The sequence below is a fragment of the Tamandua tetradactyla genome, chromosome 11 (assembly GCF_023851605.1).
Source record: "Tamandua tetradactyla isolate mTamTet1 chromosome 11, mTamTet1.pri, whole genome shotgun sequence".
Taxonomy (NCBI): Eukaryota; Metazoa; Chordata; class Mammalia; order Pilosa; family Myrmecophagidae; genus Tamandua; species Tamandua tetradactyla.
In genome coordinates, this window is record NC_135337.1 from 75,835,533 (window position 1) to 75,860,360 (window position 24,828).

Sequence of the window (24,828 nt, forward strand, 5' to 3'; positions counted from 1 at the left end):
GGTGCAGTGGCGAGAGAGGGTGGGAGGGAAAGGTCTTGCTCACAGTTTGTGAGGGGATGATCTGTGAGGCAGGAAGGTCTGGCTGGCTCCCGAAATTGCCTGCCGCACCCCAGGGGGTGGCCCACAAGCTGCAGCTCAACTGTCTGTTCCCTTGGAGCTTCCCCCTGAGAGGGCTGCCCTGCTGAGCTGGCTGATGGTTGGGAATTTTCCCACTCACTGGGGCTGCGGGTCTACAGGGCTTGTTCTGGGCCGACAGCAAAGTCGCATGCACTGGCCTTAGGAGCAGCTGGAGACCCCCTTGGGGCAGTGGCTTGGGACACACCGCCTACTAGCTGGCTCTCGGGACTGTGGTCACTGCAGGGCTGGTGGTCACCATCCAGTAGCAAATGACCACACGCCTTGCCTGTGTTGGTTTCGGTGCTTGAAGTGGAAGAACAGATGGATCTGTAAGTCGGTGAGAACTTCTTCCTTTATCCCTCAAGCTGGCGGGGCCTCAGGCAGATCGTCAAGAATGACCAGCCCAGGGTTCCTACTGTCCTAGAAAGCTAGAGGCCAGCCTTGCAGCAGGAGACTGGGCACCCCCTTCGAATTATTTCTTTTCTTAGTCCACCAGCTGTTGAATTGCCAAGATTAGTGGTTGCTTTGGCGGGTGAGGGTCTGGTTTCTGTCAGGCAAAGCCAAACTTTGCTTTTGGCTTTCGTTGGAGGAAGAAGTAGATCCGTTTATTCACTTTGCTTGGTTTTTGTTTTTGTTTTTGTTTTCCTCTTGGTCTTCTGACTGAGAAGAAGAATTAGCTATGAAAGACATTAGCTGCATAACCCTGAAATAGTGTCAGCCTAGAGTGTTAATTTGAAGAGAGGATAGGTAAATTAAAACTAAAAGAGAGGGAGAAGGTAAGATAGTGAGCCTTCTAGGGCATCTGTTGATGGTGAGTTGGGCTTCCAGACTCTGTCCTTCTCTCCTAACCTCTGTGTTCCATCTCTAGCTTTAAGGCAGGGGAGGACTTGACTTGGTGTGCTTTCAGACAGCTGGAGATATTGAGGCAGGGCTGGGGTTAAGCTTTCTGTGGTCAGACAGGCTCTGATGAGCAACTTGGTCTTCAGCTTCCTTGCCTGCGTCCATTGTTGGTATGAGAGCGCTTGGTCACTTTTCTCTCAGCCAGTGGCCTCATGCCATCATTACAAACACCTCTCTCATCCTGAAGGCTTCCTAGATGAAAGGTTTGGTCCATCCAGGTATTCCAGGTGCTTGTTCTACTGAGTTCAGTGCTTTTCTTCAAAGTTCATTTTATTCTTTTGTTACTTCTCGTCCTCCAGAAGATTCTTTCTGAGGTACGGTTCAATAGTGTTAACTTGCAGATTGCTGTTTTGAGAACTTGCCTCCAAACTTTCTCAGTTGAGCAGGTATTGTGGCAAACCCCATTGGCATTGGGTGGGGGTTTCTGGGTGTACCTTCAGGAAGAACCCTGGTCCCTTGTCCATCCTATGGTCTTCTAACCAGGGCTGGGAGCAAGCACTTCCCTCTCTACAGACTCCTCCTCACGCCAAGGTCTTGGCAGAGAACTGCTGAAGGCAGGCAGCTCCCCCCACCCCATGTGGTTCTTCTCCCACCTTAACTTTGGCCTCCTCCTCGCTGCCGACCTGCTCTACCTTTCGCTCAGCTTCGACCATCTGAAAATGGAGCAGGGCTCATCCCCCAGGCCACAGAAGTTGCTCCCTCCACTTTGTGACCATCTGTTTTGGGTGTCTAGCTGGCTTCTGGCCTTTCTAAACTCTGCTTGACCTTTCTAAACTCAATGTCCAGATCGGGTTTTGGCTGCTGATACCTTCTTGGACTTCTTGGCACCATTGCGGCAAGTCTTCTTTGGCCCGGCCACCCATCCTGGGTGCTGTGCCTCAGCCTCAGGTCAGCTGTCCTGGCCTGGCCTTCACTCTCACTACCCAGCCTACTTCTCTCCGAGCTCTCAGCACCAGATGGGCAAGGTTACCTCGCCCCCAACAGAGGAGAGACCTTGGATTCTTCAGGAAAATGACACTCAAGCTCACCTTCCTCCTTTCCGAAGGACGGAAACTCCAAATGCTTTTAGCCTGTTCCTGCTCCCGCAGGGCCTGCTTCCTCCTCCCGGCTGGTCTCCAGCCTGCTGCCGTGCTCATGGATAACATCTGTCTCTTCTTTATCACTAGGTGATGGTAATGCCCGAAGGAGCAGAAACGGTGTCCAGGCCCAGCCCTGACTACCCCATGTTACCCACAATTCCACTCTCTGCCTTCTCTGACCCCAAGAAGACCAAACCACCCCACGGCTCCAAGGTTAGTGAGGTGGGTCCCGGGCTCATGGCACCTCCCCAGCAGAGCTGCGCCTTTTGCATCCGGAACTCGCTCCCTTGGCGTCTTCCTCTCTGAATTTTCTGTGCTCCACCTTGCTGCTCACTGCTCCTTACTTAGTATTTTAAGGAATAAACCAAGAAATCATGAATTCTTGGTTCTGTTCATCTTGAGGCCGGAAAGTCTACCTGCCTCCAGTCCTCTTACCTTCCTCCTGTGCCAGTTTTGGGCCTTAGGATGAGGCAAACGCTGAGCAATTCTCACACAGTCAGAGGCCAGTGGCTGGGACTTTTCCTTACGGGCCAAGGCTGTCAACTTCCCAGGTCCCCTTAGTGCTCCAGGATGCCCATCTGGCCAGATGCTGGGCTGCTTTTGCTCTCAGTGGTCCAGGCTTTCCTTCTTAGGCCGCAGCTTGTGGCAGAGAGAAGGTTCACTTGAGAAAAGATGCGTGTGAGTGAGCCAAACTTCACTGAGGGGAACATGTTACCTTTTTTAGCGTAGTCTGGCCATGCTGGCATTACCTTCCCAAGAGCTCTGTCTGAACAGTCCTAGAGCGTCTGCCTGGAGGGCTAGCTGGAAGACACTTTGGGTGGCCCTGCGGTGTCCATACCCATTCGAAAGCATGCACTCCTGGTCCGGACAGGTGCCTGCACAGCAGTCATTCCTGGTGGCTGGGCTGCGTCTGGCCGGCAGGGCAACTGTGTGTCTTCATGTGCCAACTCCCCATGTCCATCCACTTCTCATCTCCCTGTTACTTGCTTCACTTGCCAAGTGGTTGTAGGGACCTGGGGCCTGCCAAGTGGAAGAGGCAGAGCTCAGGCGTCTTTTGGCCTCACTTAACTGGCCAGCAGCCCTGCTGGGAAACCATTTCACCCAGGGAAGGTCTTTCTGGCTCTTTCTGCCAGGCCGCTATGTCTCTGAAGTCCTCAGCTGCATCTACTTTTAGCCCCTTAGACTGTGATACTGAGTCTTCAGGCACAGATTGTGGCTCTGGGGCTTTCCCCATGCTGATTTGGTCTGTCTTGTCCTGAGCCGGTGGGAGGTTCAGTGGAAGAAAAACCCTTGTTGGTGATCTTGGACACTTCTCTCTTAGCCATCCGCATTTTGGGGGGAGTCCATGCAAATAGGAAGGATAAGTGGATCGGCTGTTTCCTCTATGTATATCACTTGGAGTTTCCTCCAACCCACTGGGGCATTCTTGTGGCTGGCTGGGCTCTGTCTGCTAGGGCTGCTCCTTGTGTCTCCCACCAGAGTGTCTTTGAGTGTCTTTGAGACTCCAGGAAGACGTCCTGGTGTATCTGCTCAACTTGAAACACCCATGGGCACAATTGTCCTTTCGCCATCCATGTCACGTTCTAGAGGCTTCTCCAGCCACCTCAACAGACAGCAGGATTTAGGCAGCATCTGCTTAGGTTTCTCAGGCAGTGCAAGGCAAGTCCTCCCAGGCCTCTTCTCTGCTCACAAGGGCCTCCGCTCCGCCTTGTGTCCAGCCCTGGCCTCTGAACCGTTAGCCTGGCTGTGTCCTCCTTGAGGCGTCTGGTCTGCGAACCAGCCTCTCCCTAGAACCAAAGGCCTTCCTTTGAAAAGCCTGAGCTCTTTCCCCTGGATTGGTTCTTGTTGCCTTGATCAGTGAGTTGAATCGGTCCAGGCCAAGTGCCTCCAGAAGCTCTGTATAGGCTGAGCCAGGAGGGGCAGACCCTGGCATTCCTACTGGAACCCCCAGGCCAGAGGATGTAAGAGGGTCTTGCCATTGTACCCACAAGTGAACAAGTGCGTGGTGTGGTCCCTTGTGGTTCTGTCTCTTCCTTGTAGCCTCCACTGGGGGTTGGGTGGCCAACAGGAAACAAGCCATCTCCAACAGTGCCCAAAACTGACAACCCTGCCCAGGTCTTCCCTGAGAGGAGGCTGCTCCCCTCTGCTTCCTCAGACTATAGCACCCCTGGCCCCCGATACCTTCAGCTTCGGGGTACTCTTGCTTCCCCATGACAGCAAGCAGTGTCCCCAGATAAAGATTCTTCAAAGATCCGTTCTTGATCTTTTGGGGTCATGAAAGCTTTGAGAATATGGCTGTATTGGATCCTCCACACTCAGTCCACATTTTGCTCAGAATTTAGCTTGTGGCTTGAGAGAGCCCATGGACTTGGACCTGTGCAGATGCCTAGGTTGAGAACTCCCACGGGAGGCTTCTGGTTGGGAATGCTAGGGTGGCAGTGGGAGATTGGCTAAACACAGGACACATGCCCTAGAGGCCACTGGCAGGCCTGCGACTATAGGTGTGAAGCCAGCCCAGGAGGCAGGGACCATCACTGAGGACGCTGTGGACACTGAGAAGAGGGCGGGGGCCAGACATGGACAGTGCACATGGCAACCTCTGCTGCTTCTCCCCTTTTCCCTGCTCTTCAGCTTGCAGCTTCCTGGGGAGTGCGGCCACCAGGAGGCTGCCACCTTCAGAGGATGCTTTGGTACCCATTTCCTACCACCCTGTTAGATGTCAGTGTGGTGACTAAAGAGCTGGGCCAGGCATGGAGACTCACTGTTTATCCAAGGAAGCAGCAGGTGACACCAAGTCCCCATGAGCTGTCTCTAAGTCTCTTCACGTTGCTGTGGAACTGTGGTTTTGTCTTGCAAGGAGAAGGCAAATGGAGCTGTTCAGAAATTGTTGGGGCCATGCCATCTGCCCCACGGGCCTCTGCTTGGAGGATTCTCCTACTGCTGTTAGGTGGCCACCAGGTGTCCAGGTGGCTAGCTCATGCCTGTCCTTTCCCTCAGATGTGTGGTAACTTCCCTGGGTTGGGGCCTCTCTGCTTCCCTTTTTCCCAATGCTCTCTGCTGCTCCAAGGCGCGCCCCCCCTCCCTCTGCCCCACCCCTCAGGGTGGGGCAGGATCCCTTTTGGACCAGATTGTTGTGGTGTCCTTACCCACGAGGCCAGGGGAGTGTCTGTCCGGAGAGCTGGCCTGCACCTTGGCCAACTGCCGCACCTTCCCAAGTGTGGGGATGGAGATTCCAGCAGCTCACCTCAGCAGGCACCTGTCCACCAGCCCCTGGAGGCATGGGATTCTAAAGCCTTGACAAGGAAGAGGCCTGAAGTAGCATGAGACTCCTGTATCCAGGGAGCATTGGCTGTGGGGGGAGATGGGACAGCAGCTTGCAACAGAAAAGCAATAGTTCTGGAGCTTGCAACAGTCAAACTTTGTGGAGTGCTTCCTGTCTGCCAGGCTGCCCCATACCCAATTGCTTAGGTGGTATCACCGTGCACCCAGAAGAAGCCCAGGTACAGAGGGCTGGAGGCACCCACCTGTGGTCCTATTGGCATGGGCCCAGAGCCGGAGCTCGCTTCCCTAGACTTGTGGCCGACATCTGGCGCAGAAGTACTCTCTGCCTCTGCCTCTGTCCCTCCTCTGTTCCCAGCCGGATCTTCACAAAGCTGGCTGGTCTACCCCCAAGTCCAGACTTCACCCTGGACCCTCTGGATTTCCACAGTGGAGACTTGGGGATTCTGTATTTTTTTCTAGAAAAGCATCCAGGTGTCCAGGTGATTTAGGTTCAGCAAGGTCTCGGGCTGTTCGTTCTCTGCTGTCCCTGGGGCCCCAGTTGGCACTTGGTAAATGCTGACTGTGAATTCCATTTGCTGCTCGACCCAGGAGCACATAGAAGAGGGGTGGTGGTGCTGGAACATGGCTGTCTGGATGCGGCTTGGGGAAACCCCAGAGAAGAGGGGCTGGCGCAGGCAGGGGGAGGAAGGCCCAAGGTAACAGGCAGGAGGAACTCAGGTACGCGGTGGGTCTGCGCGGGGGCTGGAGAAGAAGGGGAGGCCTGAGCTCTCGGAGCCTCCAGTCCAGGCGGAGTCTCCAATTCTCCCGGGCTCCGGAGAAGCTGCTGAGGTGTTGGAGCGGTAGTGGGCAGAGGGGGCTTGGCGTTCTCATGCCTGACTCACCGTGTGCTTTTCTTGAATCCCTCAGGGAATGTCAGCTCAATTCAGAGGGGAATCTTAGCCTGCACTCGCCTGGGACCTGCTGACACTTCCTAGTAGTTTAAAGGGACAGCTCCATTTAAATCTCTCACCTGCTGCCTTACTTTTTCGCTTTATGGAAGATTTTCTCTAGCTGAGTCTGAATCAGGTGGATTATACTTTGTAGGGGTCGGGGGTGGTGGAGCAGGGTGACCCAAGATGCCGTGTGACCCTGTCTCTCTGCCCCTCCCACCCTTCACCTTTCAGGATGCCAACAAGGAGAGCAGCAAGGCCTCGAAGCCCCACAAGGCGGCCAAGGAGCCCCGGGAGCGGCCCCGCAAAGACTCAGAGAGCAAAAGCTCCTCCAGGGAGCCGGAACGCGAGCAGGCCAAGACCTCCAAGGATGCCTCTCGGAAGCTGGGCGAGGGCCGGCTGCCCAAGGAGGAGAAGGCACCGCCACCCAAGGCTGCATTCAAAGAGCCCAAGATGGCCCTGAAGGAGACCAAACTGGAGAGCATGTCCCCCAAGGGGGGTCCTCAGCCCCCACCCCCACCCAAGTCTTCCAGCAAGCGGCCCGCTGCCGCGGACTCGCCAAAGCCCAGCGCCAAAAAACCGAAGAAGAGCAGCTCTAAGGGGTCCAGGAGTGCCCCGGGCACCTCACCCCGTACCTCGTCTTCCTCCTTCTCAGACAAAAAGCCAGCCAAGGACAAAAGCAGCACCAAAGGGGAGAAGGTCAAGGCTGAGAGTGAGCCCAAGGAGGTCAAAAGGCCACTGGAGGTAGAAGAGTCCAACTCGGAGGATGAGGTCTCCTTCAAGTCAGAGGTAAGAGGGTGCACCAGGGGGACAATGTGGGAGGAGGTTGGGTCTCATGCCCCAGGCCCGAGCGTCAGGTCCTGCCCAGCTGCTTGCTTATAAATTTGAGCAAGATTCTGTACCTCACTAAGCCTCTGTTTCCCCTTCTGTCGAGGGAGCTTGATGGAGATGGTAAGTGGTGAAGTTCCTGAGTAGAGTTGTTCATCATCTGGGAAAGCGTGGTGGTTGGGTCCCCAGGCTCAGAGCACTCTTCCTTGGGCCTGGGGGGTAGATCAGGGTCTCAGCCACTTTGGGTCAGGGTGGGGTGACTGCGCCTACTACTGCTTCCTCCTTTGCTGCGAGGTGTGCCAGGAGTCCCTGGGTGAACCCAAGGAGTTCATAGAGCAGCTGGAGGAGGCCCTTCAAGTCTCTTTTGGGGATCTCATGATGGCAGGCAAGCTTCCTGGCTGCTGTATACAGCTTAGCCTTGTGCAGTCAGCAAGGCACATGTTTTGAGTGTTGGAGACCCTCTCGGGGATGCCATGCATGGCCCCAGACTCATTTTGTAGCATTTCTGGATGTCTCTGATGGTCACCTTTGGGGATAATGTGAGCCTCAGAATAGCCAGCAGTCTGCTCTCACCTTGTTGCTTATCCTTACTTGGGGTGTGAAGGGTGGTGTTGAGTTGCAGTGTGGTGTTTGGCATCAGGCATCCAGAGAATGGTCCCTTAAATGAGTGAGTGAACAAGTGATCAGGTCCCCTACCTGTATCATGATGCTGTTTGGAGTGTTGCTGGGACTTTGAATCCATTCCCAAAGACAAGCCCAGGAGTGGTTTGTGTTTACCTCGGAAGCAGAGCTGTGGTCAACAGTGGCTCCTAGGGGCAGCTCACAGGAGGCCCCAGTGCTGGACTTTCCAGACTCTGGGTCACAGTCTACCCTGGGACTCTATAGATACATGTGGGCCGATGACTTTGTGCACCCAGCACTTTGCAGAAGTCAGGGAACACCTTAACATGTGGGGAGCCTGGCGTGGCAGCACCTAAAGATGTCTCTGCCTCCTTGGTGCTGGTGGTCCTTCACCACCTCTCAGGCACCCAGGGCGCTGTCTTGACTCTAGCTCCACAAAGGTCAGCAGCTTCCCTCCAAATGGGCATAGGATGGAGTGTGGCACCCCAAGGAGGTAGCACAGCTCCCCACCAGGCTGTGCCAGTCCTTGTTTCTGTCCAGGCCTGCCCCCTGGGGTCAACAGCACTTCCAAATCCCCTGTTGAACTCCCATATGCTTCAGCTGCTGCTTTGTGGTCCTTGAGGCCTAGTGGAGCAGAACAGCCCCTCTCTCTTCCCGGATCACAAGCATGTGTAAGAGGTGGGGCCAGGGCCCCAACCTGGCCACCTTCTACCAGGTAGATGGCCTGAGTCTGGCACCTGGCCCTGCTGTTTCCTGTCACATTCTCAGCAGAATCGTCCAGTAGTTCTCTCCAGATTTTTTGCCCAGGGTGGGAGGTGGGACGGGGAAGTGTGCTGGTGGCTGAGGCTCACCCGCTCAGCAGAGGCCAGCGGGCATCTCTTTACACTGGAAGTTGTGGGGGCCAAAGTAGCAAGGCCAGCTGGCCAGAAAGCTGGGGTTAGTATCCAGGATCCTTGGAGCCAGTGTTCACCTCTTCATTGGCCCTGCCCCACAAGGGTAAGCCCCATGGGGGCTGCATATAGAGGAGCCACATGTGTCTGTGCCAGCTGGGCAAGCCATGACATCCTCACTGTTGAGTGGTCCCTCCCCTGGGTCCGCCCCAGGGTTGATGCAAATCTCCTAGGAGCACAGTTTGCCTGAGTGAAGGAGGGAAGATGGGTGTTACAAGGGCTGTCAGGTGGGCCAAGACCAGCTGGGTTAGGCGTGGGGAAGCCCTGGGGTGGGATAAAGCTTTACTCTTTGGGCCCCAACTAATTTCTCTCCTCAGGCAGCCTGATCTGTGCGTCAGGGTCTGAGTTTTCAGGATCCAAGGAAGGAGGGCAGATGCATGCCTTCCAAGGCTCACTCCTGTGGGGTGGGGCTTAGGGACTCATAGGCCCACTGTGAGTCTATGTGCAGAACCTCACTCCTGCGGCCTGCTCCATCGCTGCTGCTGGTGGCATGTGCTGGGTTCGCATGGATGGGCAAGGCCGGGTGCCTGGAGGTGACCAGTCCGAGGTGCTCAAGGCACCTCCCTCAGGTGGGTCTCTCAGGTGGGAGGCTTCCTGGTTTGGGAGGGCTAGAATTGACCAATGGTGACTTGATGCAGACTTGCCGGGTCCGTGGCCTCCTGGGCCTCTGGGACTCTCCGAGCCTCAGCAGTTTTGGGCTACAGAATTTGCCCTCTATCCTTCTGAGTGTAGGGCCTGCTTATCTCTGCCACACACCCTTGCGGAGTGGCCCATGACCACCCTCTCACTGCCTCTCTCACCCTGGCAGTTGTTTGGGCTTTTGCTGTCCACAGGCGGCTGGCTGGGCTGGGATGCTGCAGGAAGAGGAAGGGAGGACGTGATGATCCCTGGGCACAAAGGGCCAGGCAGGGATGGGGGCAGATGCTCAGATCCACAGCACCCACCAGCTGCTGTGCATGGATGTACACACACACATATGTAGGAGCGGCCAAGGGGTGAAAACGGCATAGGCAGGGTGACAGCTGTTTGACACCCCTGGGTGGCAGGGCAGGCCTGGAGGGAGAGAACGGCAAGACTGGGAAGCCTCTCCCCCAAGATGGAGCAGGTCTCTGTACCCAGCACTTCTTTTCCAGACTTTCTTGCTGTTCCCTGCGGCAGCTGCATCCCTCATCAGCCAGCTTAGATCCTCTTTGAAGGAAGGCAGGGTGCACAGACAGGGAACGGCCACACCCTTCCTAGCCCCTCTTGCCTAGGCAGATGGGGAAAGTGGGAGGCCTGGATCTGAAGCTTCTCCTGGTGCTGCCAGAGATGGAGAGGTTCTTGTGTTGGCAGAGAAGGAAGGTTGTGTTTTGAACTCAGGTTGGTGTCCTGAGTTGGTACTGGCCAGTGGGCAGCACACAGACATCCTGCCTGTTTCTCAGGGAGCTAGGTGCAGGCCTGCACCCCAGTGCCACAGCACTCCTCCTTCCCATGCACTCCTCCTGTTTGCCTGGGGCAGGGGCATGAGTGTGGTCTACCCTGTGGAGGTGCAGTGTGGGAGGGGGGCTCCTGTTCATCCCCTCCTTTTCTTTAGATTGAAAGATTTTGTTTCCTTCTCTTCCCTCTCCCACCTCCATCCCGGTGGGTGAAGTCTGCCCAATCAAGCCCTTCCAACTCCAGCTCCAGTTCAGATTCCAGTTCGGACTCGGATTTTGAGCCGTCTCAGAACCACAGTCAAGGTGTGTTACTAGAAAGGGGTGGAGGTTGAACAGAACGGACGGTGCCTTTCTGGGCAAAGCCTCACTGCTTTGGAAGCAACTGGCCTGGGTGAGGGGGCTTCCCAACCTTTCCCAGGCCTGGGAAGTTACTGCCTGTGCCATGGGCTTCGAGAGCCTGGAAGTGCCTTCCTGTAGTGAGTGTCTTGCATGTGGGTAAAGCCCACACCTGAGCTCGGCCCGTGAACACAGCGTGCACTGAGTGTGAAGGCTGCACCCTGCCACCACAAAAACGCACTGACTGTTTACGGGTCACGGGGTAGTGGGAGGGGGCGAGGAGATTAAGGCTACTCCTAACTTGGGTGGTTCTTCAGTATCCAGGCCTTTCCGCTGCCTGTGGGGGCCTGAGAGCCACAGCCACAGGTGGGCGAGGATCTAAGGAGCCTATTAGGAAACAAAACAGAAGCAGGTCACCAGATATCAGCTTCCCCCACCCCTGGTCCCTCCGTACCCACAGGCTCCAGGGTGTGTGAGAGGTTTGAGTGGTGTTGGTGAGGGGCTGGCGCTAGCCGATAGGAGTAGAAGGAAACCTCTCTCTGATTTGTGGCCTGCCGATTGCTGCAAACCCTCCTGTCCAGCTCCTCCCGACAAGACTTGCTGCCCAGCTCCTGGAGGCACGCAGCTGGTGCTTGGCCCCAGGGCTTTTCAGCCTTCTCCCTGCATAGGGGGTGGGGGTGGGGCAGCATTCCTAGCCTTGGAGGACAAGGGTAAGAGGACAAGGGGCAGCTGTGAGAGCAGCTCTGGGCCTGCTGCCTGCTTGTCCTCATACCGGAAGCATTTCTTCTAGTGGGCTGGAATGAAAGTCTCCTCCCCCCACAGCTTGGAATCTTCTGCAGGGAAAGGGGGGAGTACATGTGGGGGTGGGTGGCCTGGAATTCAGAGGCAGTCGCCAGGGAGGCCTGGGGGATGGGGTACTTGAAGCCCGTACTCTAAGTGTTCTTATCTGTTGGGAAGGGCGGGGGAACCTTCTGAAGCAGGATCATGTGACCAAGGTAATTGAGGGCTTTGTGTCCCTCTGTTGCCTTGGCAACAGGAATATAAACCAAGATGCCGTCTGTAGGGGACTGGAACCGTGTGCCTCTGGAGAAAGGGGAGGACGTTGGGCTGGGAGCAGCAGAGGGGGTTACTGAGGGCAGGGGCAGGTGCGGGTAGGGTGCTGGCTGGGCGGGGGGGATTCTGGGGCCTACCAGCGTCCACCCCAGCTCAGGAGGGCCTCCCAGGCAGCTATCAGAGCCCCGGGCTTCGGCGTCCTCACCCTTTCCGGCTGAGGGCTGGCTCGTCTGGGCTCTGGACAGAGCCTCTGATTTCAGCGCCTGGGAGCGGAGGAAGGCTTTTTCCCTCAGTCTTGGCTATGGAGGTCCCCTGTGGTCCTGCTGCAGGTCAAGGGCCAGAGGCCTGCGAGCAGGGTCAGGAAGGTAGGGGTAGACCGGGGAGGGGAGTCCAGGAGCCCTGGGCACTTAGAAAGGGTGTGGTTTAGGGGAGTTGGTCCTTGGAGAGCCCTGGTCCGACCCTGGCAGTGGCCTCCCAGGCAGGTTTCTGTGTGTGCCCCTGGGGGTCGTGGGTGTCCTGACGGTCCTTCCTGACCCCGCGGGCCGCGAGCCCTCTGCCCTGTCTCCCCCCCCACCCTCTCCGTTCAGGGCCCCTGCGCTCCATGGTGGAGGATCTGCAATCTGAGGAGTCCGACGAGGACGACTCATCCTCGGGCGAGGAGGCTGCAGGCAAGACGAACCCAGGGCGGGATTCCAGGTGACCGAGCCTGTGGGGAGGAGGGGCCGTGGTGGGTGGTCTGCGTGGGGCTGGTGTCCATCACAGGCACCTGGAGCTGTGGGGAGTGTGAGCGCTGCCAGCCCAGCTGGGGTAGAGAGGGATGCGTCAGCCAGCCCAAGGCAGTGTGCCGGGACTGGCGTGTCCTTGGGGGGGGGGACGAGTGTGTAAGGTATTGGGCCTGGGAAGAGAGGGGGTATCTAAGCAGGCGGAGTTCCAGGGTCCCCAAGGACCTCTTAGTTCAGCCTGGGCATTGGGATGGGCCTGGGGGGTGGGGGTGCTCCTCTCCTGATCCTCTGAGGCCTCGGGGTCTCAGGGGTCCTCAGGAGGTTTTCTTCATCACTGTCGTTGGGAGGTTTGGGCAGCCTGGCAGGGAGGGATGGGATGTTCACAGAGCATGTTCTCTCACCATCTGCAAGGGGAGCTTTGAGTGAGGCCAGGCCCGGTGGCTAGAGGGCCAGTTCTGGTGTGAGGCCTGAAACAGGGAGTGAGCTGGGTCCTCTGCTTTCAGGCCTGGGAGCTCATTATTTCTTCCCTGGGTGTGGGGAGCGAGAACAAGCTCTGAGCACCCCAGGTAGGACCTATAGGCCCCCATCCCTGCCAGAGTGAGGAATAGCTTTGGCTGCCCATTGGCCTGAAAGGCAGCACCCAGCATTCTCAGTCTTCCCCGGCGTGGGATGAGCTGAGGCATATCCTGTGGATAAGCATGTCCTTAGAACAGTTCCCATCTCATGATTGGCTCTGCATTAGCACAGGGGGCAGCAGGAGTACCTGGGCAGGGAGCGCACCCAGGGGAAGAGGCAGGAGCAGTAAACGGAGGGAGGCTCAGGGCTTCCAGGCCCTGGTTTGAGTCCTGCCTTGCTCCCAGGAGGTGTCACTGTCGGCCTTATTCTGGGTAGAGAACACCCCCCCGGAAGGGGTATGGGGAGCATCTGGCCTGTGCCTGACCCATACCCGACACTCCAAGGTGCTTAGTATTGCTGGTGTTCATGAAAACTGCCACCCCATGAGCTCTGGTGTGGAAAAGCTCCCCAGAACTGGTCTTTCCCAGGTGCCAGCACTCTCCACCTCCAGCCCACATGCAACATAGCCCCTAGTTCAGGGAGGAAGACAAGAGAAGGCTCTGTCCTAGGACAGGACTCCCAGCAGAGGCTTAGGCAGGAAGGGTGACCGTTGGTACTGGTCACCTTCCATATCAGTTTCACTTAAAACCGGTCAGACTCAGGTACTGTTCTGGAGACCTTCTGGAGCAGTGCAGGAAAGTGCCTTTGCATGCATGAGGGTGAGCGCACTCTTCTCAGGGCAGAGTGCTGGCGGGGGCTGGAGCACATTGTCTGACTCACATCTCCAGGGAGGGGATGCACAGGCTGTGGTGCGGGAGTTGTGGCTGCCCAGGGTGGGCTGGCATTTGCCAGCCATGCAGAGTGTGAAGCCCCAACTTATGTTGGCGGCTCCCAGGAGAGGCCACAGCTGCCTACTTGTTGTATATAGGGAGCAGGGAGAAACGAGGTGTGAGACCAGGAAGCCTCCCTCTAGGCATCACCAAGGCAGAGCACGTCAGATGTTGCTACCTTGGGCTTTCTGGATGTAATCTGTAGCCAGAGAAGTTGGGGAGAGAGATCAGAGCTCTTAGGCCCCAAGAGAACAGGGGCTCTGGAGCCTAATGCTTAAGGTGGCAGGAGGTAATCTAAGCAAAATGACAAAGCCTTGATGAGAGGAATAAGATGAGCAGTTGAAAGTTTTGTCCATTTGCACTACCGAAATCCAGCCGAGGAAAGTCACAGCCTGGCTGCGGCTCCAGCTGTCACCTCATAGTGCTTTCTGGTACTTCAGCTCAGGAGAGAAGCTGTTACTTGGGGGACAAGGAAGAAGGAGGAGGAAAAAGGTGGAAGGTGGGACTTCCCATGCTTTTGGTGTGTTGTGAAATAGCATTTGTCAGGGCACCTTGATGCTGAATCCAGTCTAAAACGTCTCTGACAGAAGAGGGGTCCCAGGAGCAGGTGCTGATGTGGGGCAGCAGGAGGAGAGGCTCCCGAGGAGTTTGATCTTTGTGCACTCTCCCGAGGTGCTGTAAGAGACTATAGAGAAAGCAAAATGTGGACCAGCTTGTCTTATCCAGACTGAGATCATGAGACATGTGCCCGTTAAGGGGAGATGTTCGGCTTCAAGCTGGATGGGTTTTTGCACACTCCGTAGTCAAGCAAGCCCTTGCCTCCCACAACGCGCAAGCCCCTGGTAGCCAGGCAGCAGCAGGACACCGCACCTCCCACCTGTCCAGTTCTCACTGAGCAGGTTGAGGCTCCTGGGCGGCACCCAGGCCAAGTCAGAGTCAGGGTGGCCAGTATGCTCGGTGGGGGCCTGCGGCCCACAGGGTGACAGAATGAATCACATAGAAACGTGAGCGGTCACCTGGTGCCACTCGACAGAGCTCAGAGGTGAGCCCTTCATAGCAGAGACTGAACCCTCTGCAGCAGCTCTTATGACAGCTTTGACATGGTTGTGGATTCCTGTCTGCTTCACCGTGGCCTCTCACCACCAGCTTCAGGCTCTTGCAGCTCTTTTTTCCCTTTGAAGGCTGCCTAAACACGTTAGTTTGTTTTTGTAAGTCAGCAGTAGATGCCTAGAGTGAAGCAGTGTTGGTCTCCCAGAGTCTAGAAGGGTGAGGGCCTGGTGTTCCTGCCCTCCTGGGCACTCAGCCTGGCAGTGCACATCTGGCACACACAGTGGTCCCCTCGGGATGGCTGCCCAGGCCCCTGACCAGCCCTCTGTCTGGTGTCCAGGTTGAGCTTCAGTGACAGTGAGAGTGACAACAGTGCTGACTCCTGCCTGCCCAGCCGGGAGCCCCCTCCCCCCCAGAAGCCACCTCCACCCAGCAGTAAGGTAAGCCTGGAGGTTCCTGTCCTGCCCAGGGTCTGGGACCAGGGCTGAGGCTAGGGGCCAGATCTGGGCCAGGGGTTTCCCTCGGGGCTGAGGGGATGAAACAGTTCACAGGAGAGGCTTGGTTCCTGCCCTAGCCCTACAGGTGTGTGCTCCCCAGGATCTGCAGAACCAGCCAAGCCCCACCTGCCCAGGGGCTTTGACAAGGGTCTCTATGCTGTCCAGGGAGGGTTTGGGAAGGGGGCATGGGGGAGAAGTCTGAAGGAACCTGACTTCCCCCAGGCATCGGGCCGGAGGAGCCCCGAGTCCTGCAGCAAGCCTGAGAAGATCCTCAAGAAGGGGACCTATGACAAGGTGGGAGCACGGGGCAGGTCGGGGAGGCACGGTGTTGGGATGGGAACCCCTGAGGACCCCTGGCATCCCCCCTCGGGGGCCACCCTAGCCAGTGGACGTGCCTCTGCCGAACTGAGGCTCCAGACCCCTCCATCCAGCCTCCCGTGGGCTGGAATTGGCTCCTCTACCGGGTGGAGGGGTGGTCTAGACCCGCGGTGCCCAGAGCTGGCCTGCGGGGGCATGGAGGAGGGTGGGAGCACAAGGCCTGGCTGAGCCCCATCCTTCCCAGGCCTACACAGATGAGCTGGTGGAGCTGCACCGGAGGCTGATGGCCCTGCGGGAGCGCAACGTGCTGCAGCAGGTAGGGGCGCGCTGTGCTCCGGCTGGAGGGGGGCTTGGCCCTTTCCAGGGGTACCCACACAGGGTGGGGGTGCCACGGCGGTGAACTGGCTGCTGGACCCCCTTGAGGCGGGGACCCCCTCTTCTCCCTGGGACCTCCCTCGTGGTCCCTAAGCCCTGCCCCTGCCTTCCAGATTGTGAACCTGATCGAGGAGACGGGTCACTTCCATGTCACTAACACCACCTTTGACTTTGACCTCTTCTCCCTGGACGAGAGCACCGTGCGCAAGCTGCAGAGCTGCCTGGAGGCTGTGGCCACATGACCCTGGGCCGGATGCTGGGCCCCTGCCCCCGGGGTCCTGGGCCTCTGGGCCCCACCTTCCTTCCTCTTTCTCGACTCGCCTGCCCGCAGCACTGCCTTAGTGACCGCCCTGTCCTTGGCCCACACAGCCAGCTGCACTTTCCTCCTCAGCATCTGCCCCGCCCTCCCTACCACCTTGATGGGGGCCCTGGGGCCCTGGGGGCCAGGCCAGCGTGGCTACTCCCAGCCATACGCACGCACTCACTTCGGCTTCCTCGGGAAATGGTTAATGTTGAAGACAGCGCCGAGTGGAGGGAACGTGCACAGCTGTGGTCCCCTCGCCTGACCTTGGGACTGGAACCCAGAACAGCGGCACCCCAGCCCCGTGGCGGGCAGGTAGCATGGTTTCCTCCTGGGCCTCTCCGAGCAGCTGGGCCTGATTCCTCAAACGGTTTAGACCACATCCATTGCCAGGACCTCCGAAGGCTCTGCTTGTCTGTGTGGCCGGCTGGGACTAGGCCGAGCCTCCGGTGTTGTCCTCCCTGTCAACCTGGAGCAGCCCCTCCTCTGTCGGCGCTCACTGTGCGAGAGCTCTGCTGTGGAGTCTCTCTGTTATATATATGTACGCACTGTATGTGTCCCAGCGTTTCCGGGTGTGTTTCTGTGGCAGCAGTGGCACGTGGGGTGGGTGGGGGGTGGAAAAGGTTGGACTTGTAGGTTAAGTGTCTCTACTGCTCTTGTCGTCGGCTGGAAGCTGAACTGGGGCTTCTGAAAGCACTCGAGTTGTTGGCCTTCCCCAGCACCTCCCGCCTGGGAAGAATCCGCCATCTGTGGCTCCAAGGGCGCCTCTTCCTTTGGTGACTCCTGGAGCTGAAGGCCCAGCCCTGGTGGCCGGTGAACACTCACAAGGAGGGCAGGAAGCCTGCAGGGCACAGGAGCCTCTTCACTTCCTGGCACCTAGTGAGACTGGCGTCCAGTACCAGGGACAGGCTGCCCAGTGGGCAGCCAGCAGCAAGGCCGCTGCAGTGTCACGCCCCTGGGTCTGTCCTTCCACCTCCCATAGGATCCTCTTCCACTCCTTGTGCTGATCAAGTCTTCAGACTTTGAACAAATGAGCTTTTGCCAAATAAGACGGGATAGTTTGTGGAGTTTTCCAAGGAGCATCAGGACTAAGCAGCTCGTGCTCGGGCTCCAGCCCTCCCCAGGCACGCCTCTCTGGTTTTGGCCCGGCCACCCCTGTGCTCTGTGCTCATCTTGAGCCTGGAGACTTGGCTCCTTAAACGCCTGTGGTTCTGCCAGGCTGGTTCCTGTCCCTCTGCCCCACTCTGCCCCAGGCTGAGAGCCTTTGTGGGGTTGGCCCACCTGGGGCAGGCTTCCTAGAGGGCCGGATTCCTGTTTGATCAGCCTCTCTTTCCCCAGACTGTTGAGTCAAAGCTCCTCCGTGCCCACTCAGCTCTTGTGCCGTTGACGAGATGTGGGATGAGGACTGGGTGGCAGGGGTGGGCACACCTCTCTTTAACCCATTTTTTGGTGTCCCCTTCCTCTCCGACTTTAGGAGTTCAGACACAGGGAGGCTCCATGCTTTGCTTCCCCTGGGTCCCCGTGTTACCTTGTCCCTGCCCTGATTCCCTGTCAGGAAGACAGAACACTCCCTAGGGGGAGCCTCACCTCCAGACTTCCCCAAACTCCGGCTTTTGTTGGGAAATCCCCAGTGTCCCAGACTGAGAACTTTCAGGGGAAACTGTAGTGACTCTTGTCCACCTGCTCTGTTTTCCTCCAACCCCACTGCCTTCAGGTACTAGGAGAGGGCAGGCTGTGTGGCAGGCTCCTTGCTGTCACCATGCCCTTCCCAGACAGGCCAACAATACTCTAAAGTGGGGCACCTTTCTTCTTGGGAAATTCTTTATAGCATTGGACAAAATGAACTGACCCGATGTGGTCTTCTCAGAAGGTGGAAGCTGCTAGGCCTTCCCATGTGGAGGCAGTCAGGTGGTCGTGGGTGGGGCCTCACCCCAGGTCTCTGGTTCTTCTGGAATGGGCCCAGGGCCATCCCGAGCTCCGTATAGCTCTTTTCGGGAATTCCTTTCCCATGGGGGCAGCCAGAACCAGGCCGGTGTCTCCAGCATGCCCTTCAGGAAAGGGGTGGGCTCAGCATGGCCTGGGCTCCCATGGTTTCCAGCCTTCTGAAGCACCAACCCGTCATTCAGTTACCTCCTCTGGCCAGAAGGCCCCTGCCACTGTCCTCCGGAGCTGCCTGAGGCCAAGTGCTGGTCCCCCGACCACCCAGTGGATGTGCCGGCCGGCAGCCAGACCCCAGCGGCAGCATTCCCAGCTGCTCCTCACCCCTCAGGCTGCCGACAGCTGGGTCCACGAGGGCTCTGGGGACCTTTCCATAGGAAGCGGCCTGGCACTTAGTGAAATGCCGCGTGTTTAGTGTTAAGCCTCCTGCCCCAGTGCAAATCCCTGTGTTTTGCTCTATCCTGAACAAATGTAAACTGGCGCCTGAAAGCAGAGGTATTGAATACCTTTCTTTTACCCATAAGGGTTTTTACAGAGAATGTGTCTCACTAGGAACTAGGACATTCATCGGCCCAAGACCAACTCCTGGATAAAAGGAATAAGGAGAATTGTGTTTGTAATAAGTTACAGGATTGTTTCTGTCCTGGATTTTAAACTTTTTGTTAAATTGTGAAATTATGGAGGAGTTTTATAGAAAAAGTGAAATAAAGACAGATGAAAAAACAGCCTGTGTGTGGCCTGGTGTGTCTGCTTGGCTCCTGTGTGGAGTTGATGAGTGAGGCCGCAACAGGGAGTTCGCCTTGTTTCCGTCCCCGCCACCCAAAGCAGATCAGTGACCAGGAAGAGGGGATGCTGGTGGACAGTCTTCCCCAGTGCTGGGGTAGAGTGTGGGTATGGGAGAATAAACAAGGCTGGCATTCTGAAGACAAAAAAGATGATGCCATCAGAAATCTGAGGAGCAAGAAGGCAGAGAATTCAGAGTCAGGTCCTGATTTTAATGCTTTGCCCTTTAAAGTGGTCAGCAAGGTTTGGTTTGAAAGCAAACCTGATTTCACAAGATGGGTGGGGGAATGGGGACTGGATGGATAGATGGGTGGATGGTAGAAAGAGAAATCTGGGATAAAGACATCCTTTGCCAGATGCCAGAGTGACTATTTGCCAATTTCCCAGTGGTGGGATTTTGCTCTGGAGCGAGTGCAGTGGAATAGAGTGAACCCCAAGGAGACAAAGCTCTCACGGACTCCATTTGAATAGATCTGCCCACTCTGTGGGCCCTGGCCCCGCCCAGAGGGAAGGGAATTGCATCCGTGAGTGGTAAACATCTCAGGCTGCCGCCCTCTGGCCACTCACTGCCCCCCCACGTGGTAGCCACTGGTTCAGATCACTTTTGTCAGTGGGCAGCAGGTGGGAAAAGGCAGATTGCCCCGGGCTTTCTCCTCATCAGTCGCCCACAGTCAGGGCTGTGGCTTCCTTTGTCCTATGTCTGGCCTGCCAGAAAAAGACAGTTTCTGATCTGAGCCCCGGAAAGGAGGGCTAGGGAATGAAAAGGGGTCCAGAACATTTCAGCACTGTGAAAGCACTACTTGCGTGTAAGCCCTGCGTGGTAGGACTTGCTCCAGGCTAGGAAAATCTCCCCACAGCCTCTTTTTTTTCTTTTTTTAATCAATCAACATACATTAGACATTCTTAACTTATGAACATGCCATACTTGGTGTGCAATCAGTGGCTTACAGTATCATCACGTAGTTGTAGTTGTATATTCATCACCATGATCATTTCTCAGAACATTTACATCACTCCAGAAAAAGAAAAAAGCACAAACTCATACATACCATACCCCTTGCCTGTCCCTCTCGTTGACCACTAGGATTTCCCTCTACTCAATTTATTTTAACATTTGTTCCCCCTATTACTTATTTTTAATCCATATGTTTTACTCATCTGTGCATACCGTAGTTAAAAGGAGCATGAGAACAAGGTTTTCACAACCACACAGTCACTTGTGAAAGCTGTATCATTATACAGTCATCTTAAACATGGCTACTGGAACACAGCTCTACAGTTTCAGGTACTTCCCTCTAGCCTCTCTAATACACCTTAAGCTAAAAAGGGAATATTTATATAATGCATAGAATAACCTGCAGGATAACTTCTCGACTTTGAAATCTCTCAGCCACTGACACTTTATTTTGTCTCATTTCTCTCTTCCCCCTTTCAGTCAAGGTTTTCTCAATCACTTGATGCTGAGTCCCCAGCTCATTTTAGGATTTCCGTCCCGCGTTGCCAGGGAGGTTTACACTCCTGGGAGTCATGTCCCATGTAGAGACGGGAAGGGCAGTGAGTTTGTGTGCTGTGTTGACTGAAAGATAGGCCACATCTGAGCTACAAAAGAGGTTCTCTGGGGATGACTCTTAGGCCTAATTATACGTAGGCTTTGTCTATTCTTTGCAGGGGTAAGTTTCATATGAAAAAACCCAAGATTGAGGGTTCGGCCTATTGATTTTGTTGTCCTCACTACTTGCAAGAATAACAGGCCTTCTCTAAATGGGGAACTTGAATTTTCCCCCTTTCTCACCATTCTCCCAAGGGGACTTTGCAAATACTTTTTTATTGACTGTTCAAATCACTCTGGGATTTATCGGAGCATCACTCTGGACAAACCTACAAAATCTCATGCCCTACTCAAGGTTCCATGTATTTATGGTGTTCAGTTAATCTGCCCACATAAGTTATATTATCCCCATGGCCTCTTAACACTCGACAGATGAGGTAGGTACTACCATCAGAATCCGCATTTTACAGAGAAAGAGAAAGCCCCAAAGAACTGCCTTGATAAGTTTACACAATTAGCGTGTCTCAGTTGCCAAGGCTACTGTCACAGAGTGCCGCATACTGGTTGGCTTAAACAGGACTATATCGTCTCACAGCATTGGAGGACAGGAATCCAAAATCCAAATGTTGGCAAAACCAGGCTTTCTCTGAAGTCTGGGCTTGCCAGCAATCCATACATTACTCAGCCTCTGCCCCAGGCAGAGATCCCACTCCTCCTTTGTCCTAGACCCATCTACAATTTCCTCTCCGTAGAGAAACTCCAGTCAATGTTGCATTAAGGCCTCTCCTTCAGTAGGACTCTGTCCCAATTCTGTTTGGTCTCACCTTAATAACATCGTCAGAGGTCCTGTTTACAGATGGACTCACACCCACAGGGCCAGGAGTTAGGACTGGAACCTGCCTTTGTGTGTGTATGTGTCGGAGTGGGGGGAGGGGGGGCGCCAGGGGACACGATACAACCCATAATGGCTGGTGAGCAAATCGCAAAAGCTATTATCCTGAAACATATTTCTGAACCCCAGCTGTGCATCCTGGAGGGCTTTATAAAAAGAGATGCCCAGGCCTGTTCTCGGAAAGTCTGGTTGTCATTGGAGAGCAGGACCCTCCAAAAGGATCAACAGGTGATTTTTTAATTATCTCAATACTTTTCGTACTTTAACATGGACATGGGGTTCCCAATTAAAAAAACAGATTCAAATCCCAATAAAAAAACAGATTCTGATTTGATAAGTCCCTAGTAGGACATGGGACTCAGCCTTTGTTGGCTACTGCTCTGTGAACACTTTTGAGTATCAAGAATTTAAGGAATATACAAAAAGATTGTCCTTTTAAGAAAAAAAGGTGTGCTAGTTGCTAGCTGCTGGAATGCAATATACCAAAAACGGAATGGCTTTTAAAAAGGGGAATTTAATAAGTTGCTAGTTTACAGTTCTAAGGCCGAGAAAATGTACCAAGTAAAACAAGTCTATAGAAATGTCCAATCTAAGGCATCCAGGGAAACATACCTTAGTTCAAGAAGGCCAATGAAGTTCAGGGTTTCTCTCTCAAGTGAGAAGGCACATGCGAACACAGTCAGAGTTTCTCTCTCACCGGGAAAGGCATGTGGCAAACACGGCATCATCTGCTAACTTTCTTTCCTGGCTTCCTGTTTCATGAAGCTCCCAGGGAGGCATTTTCCTTCTTCATCTCCAAAGGTCGCTGGCTGTTGGACTCTCTGCTTCTCATGGCTATGTCATTCTGCTCTCTCAGAATCTACGGCTTTCTCCAAAATGTTTCCTCTTTTATAGGATTTCAATAAACTAATCAAGACCCATCCAAATGGGTGGAGACACGGCTCCACCTAATCCAGCTCAACAAACCACTTTTGATTGGGTCACATCTCTAGGGAGATGATGTAATTACAGATTCAAACATACAGTACCGAATAGGGATTGGAAGAAACAGCTGCCTTTACAAAACGGGACTAAAACATGGCTTTTCTGAGGTACACATCCTTTCAAACTGACACAAAAGGTAAAACATTACAGATAATTCTAGATTCCCTTTTGATCTTTCAATTCCAATCCCTCCTCTTTCCTGGAAGGAACCAGGGTATGACAATATTATTATAATTTATTATTATTGTTATGTTGTTCTTGTTGTTGTAATACTTTGGCTTTCCTTGGAGTAAAAAGTGGCCTCTGCTTAGTTTCCCTTGCACTCTGCACTAATTTAGCACAAAAGCTGCTGTCAGCTGTAAAAATCCTGATGGGCCAAGCACATCAGAAAATCCATCAGCTTTTGTTTGTCCAGCTCCAGTCTAAGCCTTCTATTTAACTGTTACCCTCGTGTTTTGTCTTTCTCCTGACTTGCAGACCCAGTGTCTTGGTTCCAAGTCTCTCTTTCTTAGTTGATTCCCTCATTTTGGTGACGCACATCTTCCAAGGAGCTTCCTGAGGAGACACATGGGTAGTCAGTTTTTTGAGACCTTGCATATCTGAAATTTCTTTGTTCCATTCTCACAGTAGTTTCCAGAGTTTGGAAACTGGAGAACTGGAGAAGTTTGATGCCAGTCTGATCCGTAATCCTGTCTACTTTTCAATCTGGAAGTCTTTCTTGGATAGGGTAGGCTTACATTTAGCTTTTTTTTCTTTTTAAATTAATAAAACCAATCAACATACAATATGAACATTCTTTTTTTTTCATCACATAGTTGTATATTCATCATCATGATCATTTCTTAGAACATTGGCATCAATTCAGAGAAAGAAATAAAAAGAAAACAAAAAAAAATTCATACATACCATACCCCTTACCCCTCCCATTCATTGATCGCTAGCATTTCAATCTACTAAATTTATTTTGACATTTTCCCCCCTATTATTTATTTTTTTTAATCCATATGCTTTACTCGTCTGTCTATAAGGTAGATAAAAGAAGCATCAGACACAGGGTTTTCACAATCACACAAGTCACGTTGTGAAAGCTATATCATTATACAGTCATCTTCAAGAAACATGGCTACTGGAACACAGCTCTACATTTTCAGGCAGTTCCCTCCAGCCTCTCTATTATGCTTTAACTAACAAGGTGATATCTATTTAATGTGCAAGAATAACCTCCAGAATAACCTCTCAACTCTGTTTGGAATCTCTCAGCCATTGACAATTTATTTTGTCTCATTTCTCTCTTCCCCTTTTTGGTTGAGAAGGTTTTCTCAATCGCTTGAAGCTCATTCTAGGATTTCTGTCCCACGTTTCCAGGAAGGTCCACACCCCTGGGCATCATGTCCCACGTAGACAGGGGGAGGGCAGTGAGTTTGCTTGTTCTGTTGGCTGAGAGAGAGGGGCCAAATCTGAGCAACAGAAGAGGTTCTCTTGGGGGTGACTCTTAGGCTTAATTTTTTTTTTTTGCTTTCATCATCAAGTATTTTATTTTCATACTTATTATTTTTTTATTAATTTGAAAATTTTTTTAAATACCAAAAACCACCAAACGCAAACATTCTTAACTTTTGATCATTCCGTTCTACATATATAATCAGTAATTCACAATATCATCACATAGCTGTATATTCATCATCACGATCATTTCTTGGAACATTTGCATCTATTCAGAAAAAGAAATAAAAATAAAACAGAAAAAAAATCATACATACCATACCCCTTACCCCTCCCTTACATTGATCATTAGCATTTCAATCTAATTTTTTTTTAACATTTGTTCCCCCATTATTTATTTTTATTTCATATGTTCTACTCATCTGTTGACAAGTTAGATAAAAGGAGCATCAGACACAAGGTTTTCACAATCACACAGTCATATTGTGAAAGCTTTATCATTATACAATCATCTTCAAGAAACATGGCTACTGGAACACAGCTCTACATTTTCAGGCAGTTCCCTCCAGCCTCTCCATTACACCTTAACTAAACAGGTGATATCTATATAATGCATAAGAATAACCTCCAGAATAACCTCTCAACTCTGTTTGAAATCTCTCAGCCATTGACACTTTATTTTTATTTTTTTATTTTCTCATTTTGCTCTTCCCCCTTTTGGTCAAGAAGGTTTTCTCAATCTCTTAGGCCTAATTTTAAGTAGGCTTAGCCTATCCTTTGTGGGGTTAAGTTTCATATCAACAAACCCCAAAATTGGAGGCTCAGCCTATTGCTTTGGCTCAAGCCTACTGCTTGTGAGAATATCAAGAATTGTGCACTTAGGGAAGTTGAATTTCCCCCCTTTCTCACCATTCCCCTAAGGGGACTTTGTAAATACTTTTCCACTCACTGATTAAATCCTTCTGGGATTTATCGAGGCACCACTCTGAACAAACCTACAAAATCTCATGCCCTACTCAAGGTTCCATGTTCTTATGGTGTCAACTAAGCTGTCCACAAAAATTATAATAGGAAATGCACTAGT

General features: G+C 53.4%; 2 protein-coding genes across 9 annotated transcripts in view; one reads left to right on the forward strand and one right to left on the reverse strand.

Moving 5' to 3' along the window:
- The window catches only part of MLLT1 (MLLT1 super elongation complex subunit), an 88,956-nt gene extending 70,120 nt beyond the window's left edge, over positions 1-18,836 (forward strand). For 5 of the 8 annotated variants that reach the window (XM_077120966.1, XM_077120972.1, XM_077120965.1 and 2 more), the window contains exons 5-12: positions 2,184-2,318; positions 6,542-7,096; positions 10,337-10,424; positions 12,098-12,206; positions 15,005-15,104; positions 15,384-15,455; positions 15,724-15,795; positions 15,968-18,836. In XM_077120966.1, coding sequence (XP_076977081.1) covers positions 2,184-2,318; positions 6,542-7,096; positions 10,337-10,424; positions 12,098-12,206; positions 15,005-15,104; positions 15,384-15,455; positions 15,724-15,795; positions 15,968-16,096 — 1,260 coding nt within the window. In that variant the 3' untranslated portion in view covers positions 16,097-18,836. The remainder of the gene's footprint in view (positions 1-2,183; positions 2,319-6,541; positions 7,097-10,336; positions 10,425-12,097; positions 12,207-15,004; positions 15,105-15,383; positions 15,456-15,723; positions 15,796-15,967) is intronic. The other 3 variants (XM_077120968.1, XM_077120967.1, XM_077120973.1) reach the window with 2 other exon arrangements.
- Positions 18,837-21,845: 3,009 nt separating this feature from the next.
- The window catches only part of LOC143650330 (long-chain-fatty-acid--CoA ligase ACSBG2-like), a 37,359-nt gene continuing 34,376 nt past the window's right edge, over positions 21,846-24,828 (reverse strand). The window contains exon 14 of the mRNA XM_077120984.1: positions 21,846-22,856. Within this exon, the coding sequence (XP_076977099.1) occupies positions 22,810-22,856 (47 nt within the window). The 3' untranslated portion in view covers positions 21,846-22,809. The remainder of the gene's footprint in view (positions 22,857-24,828) is intronic.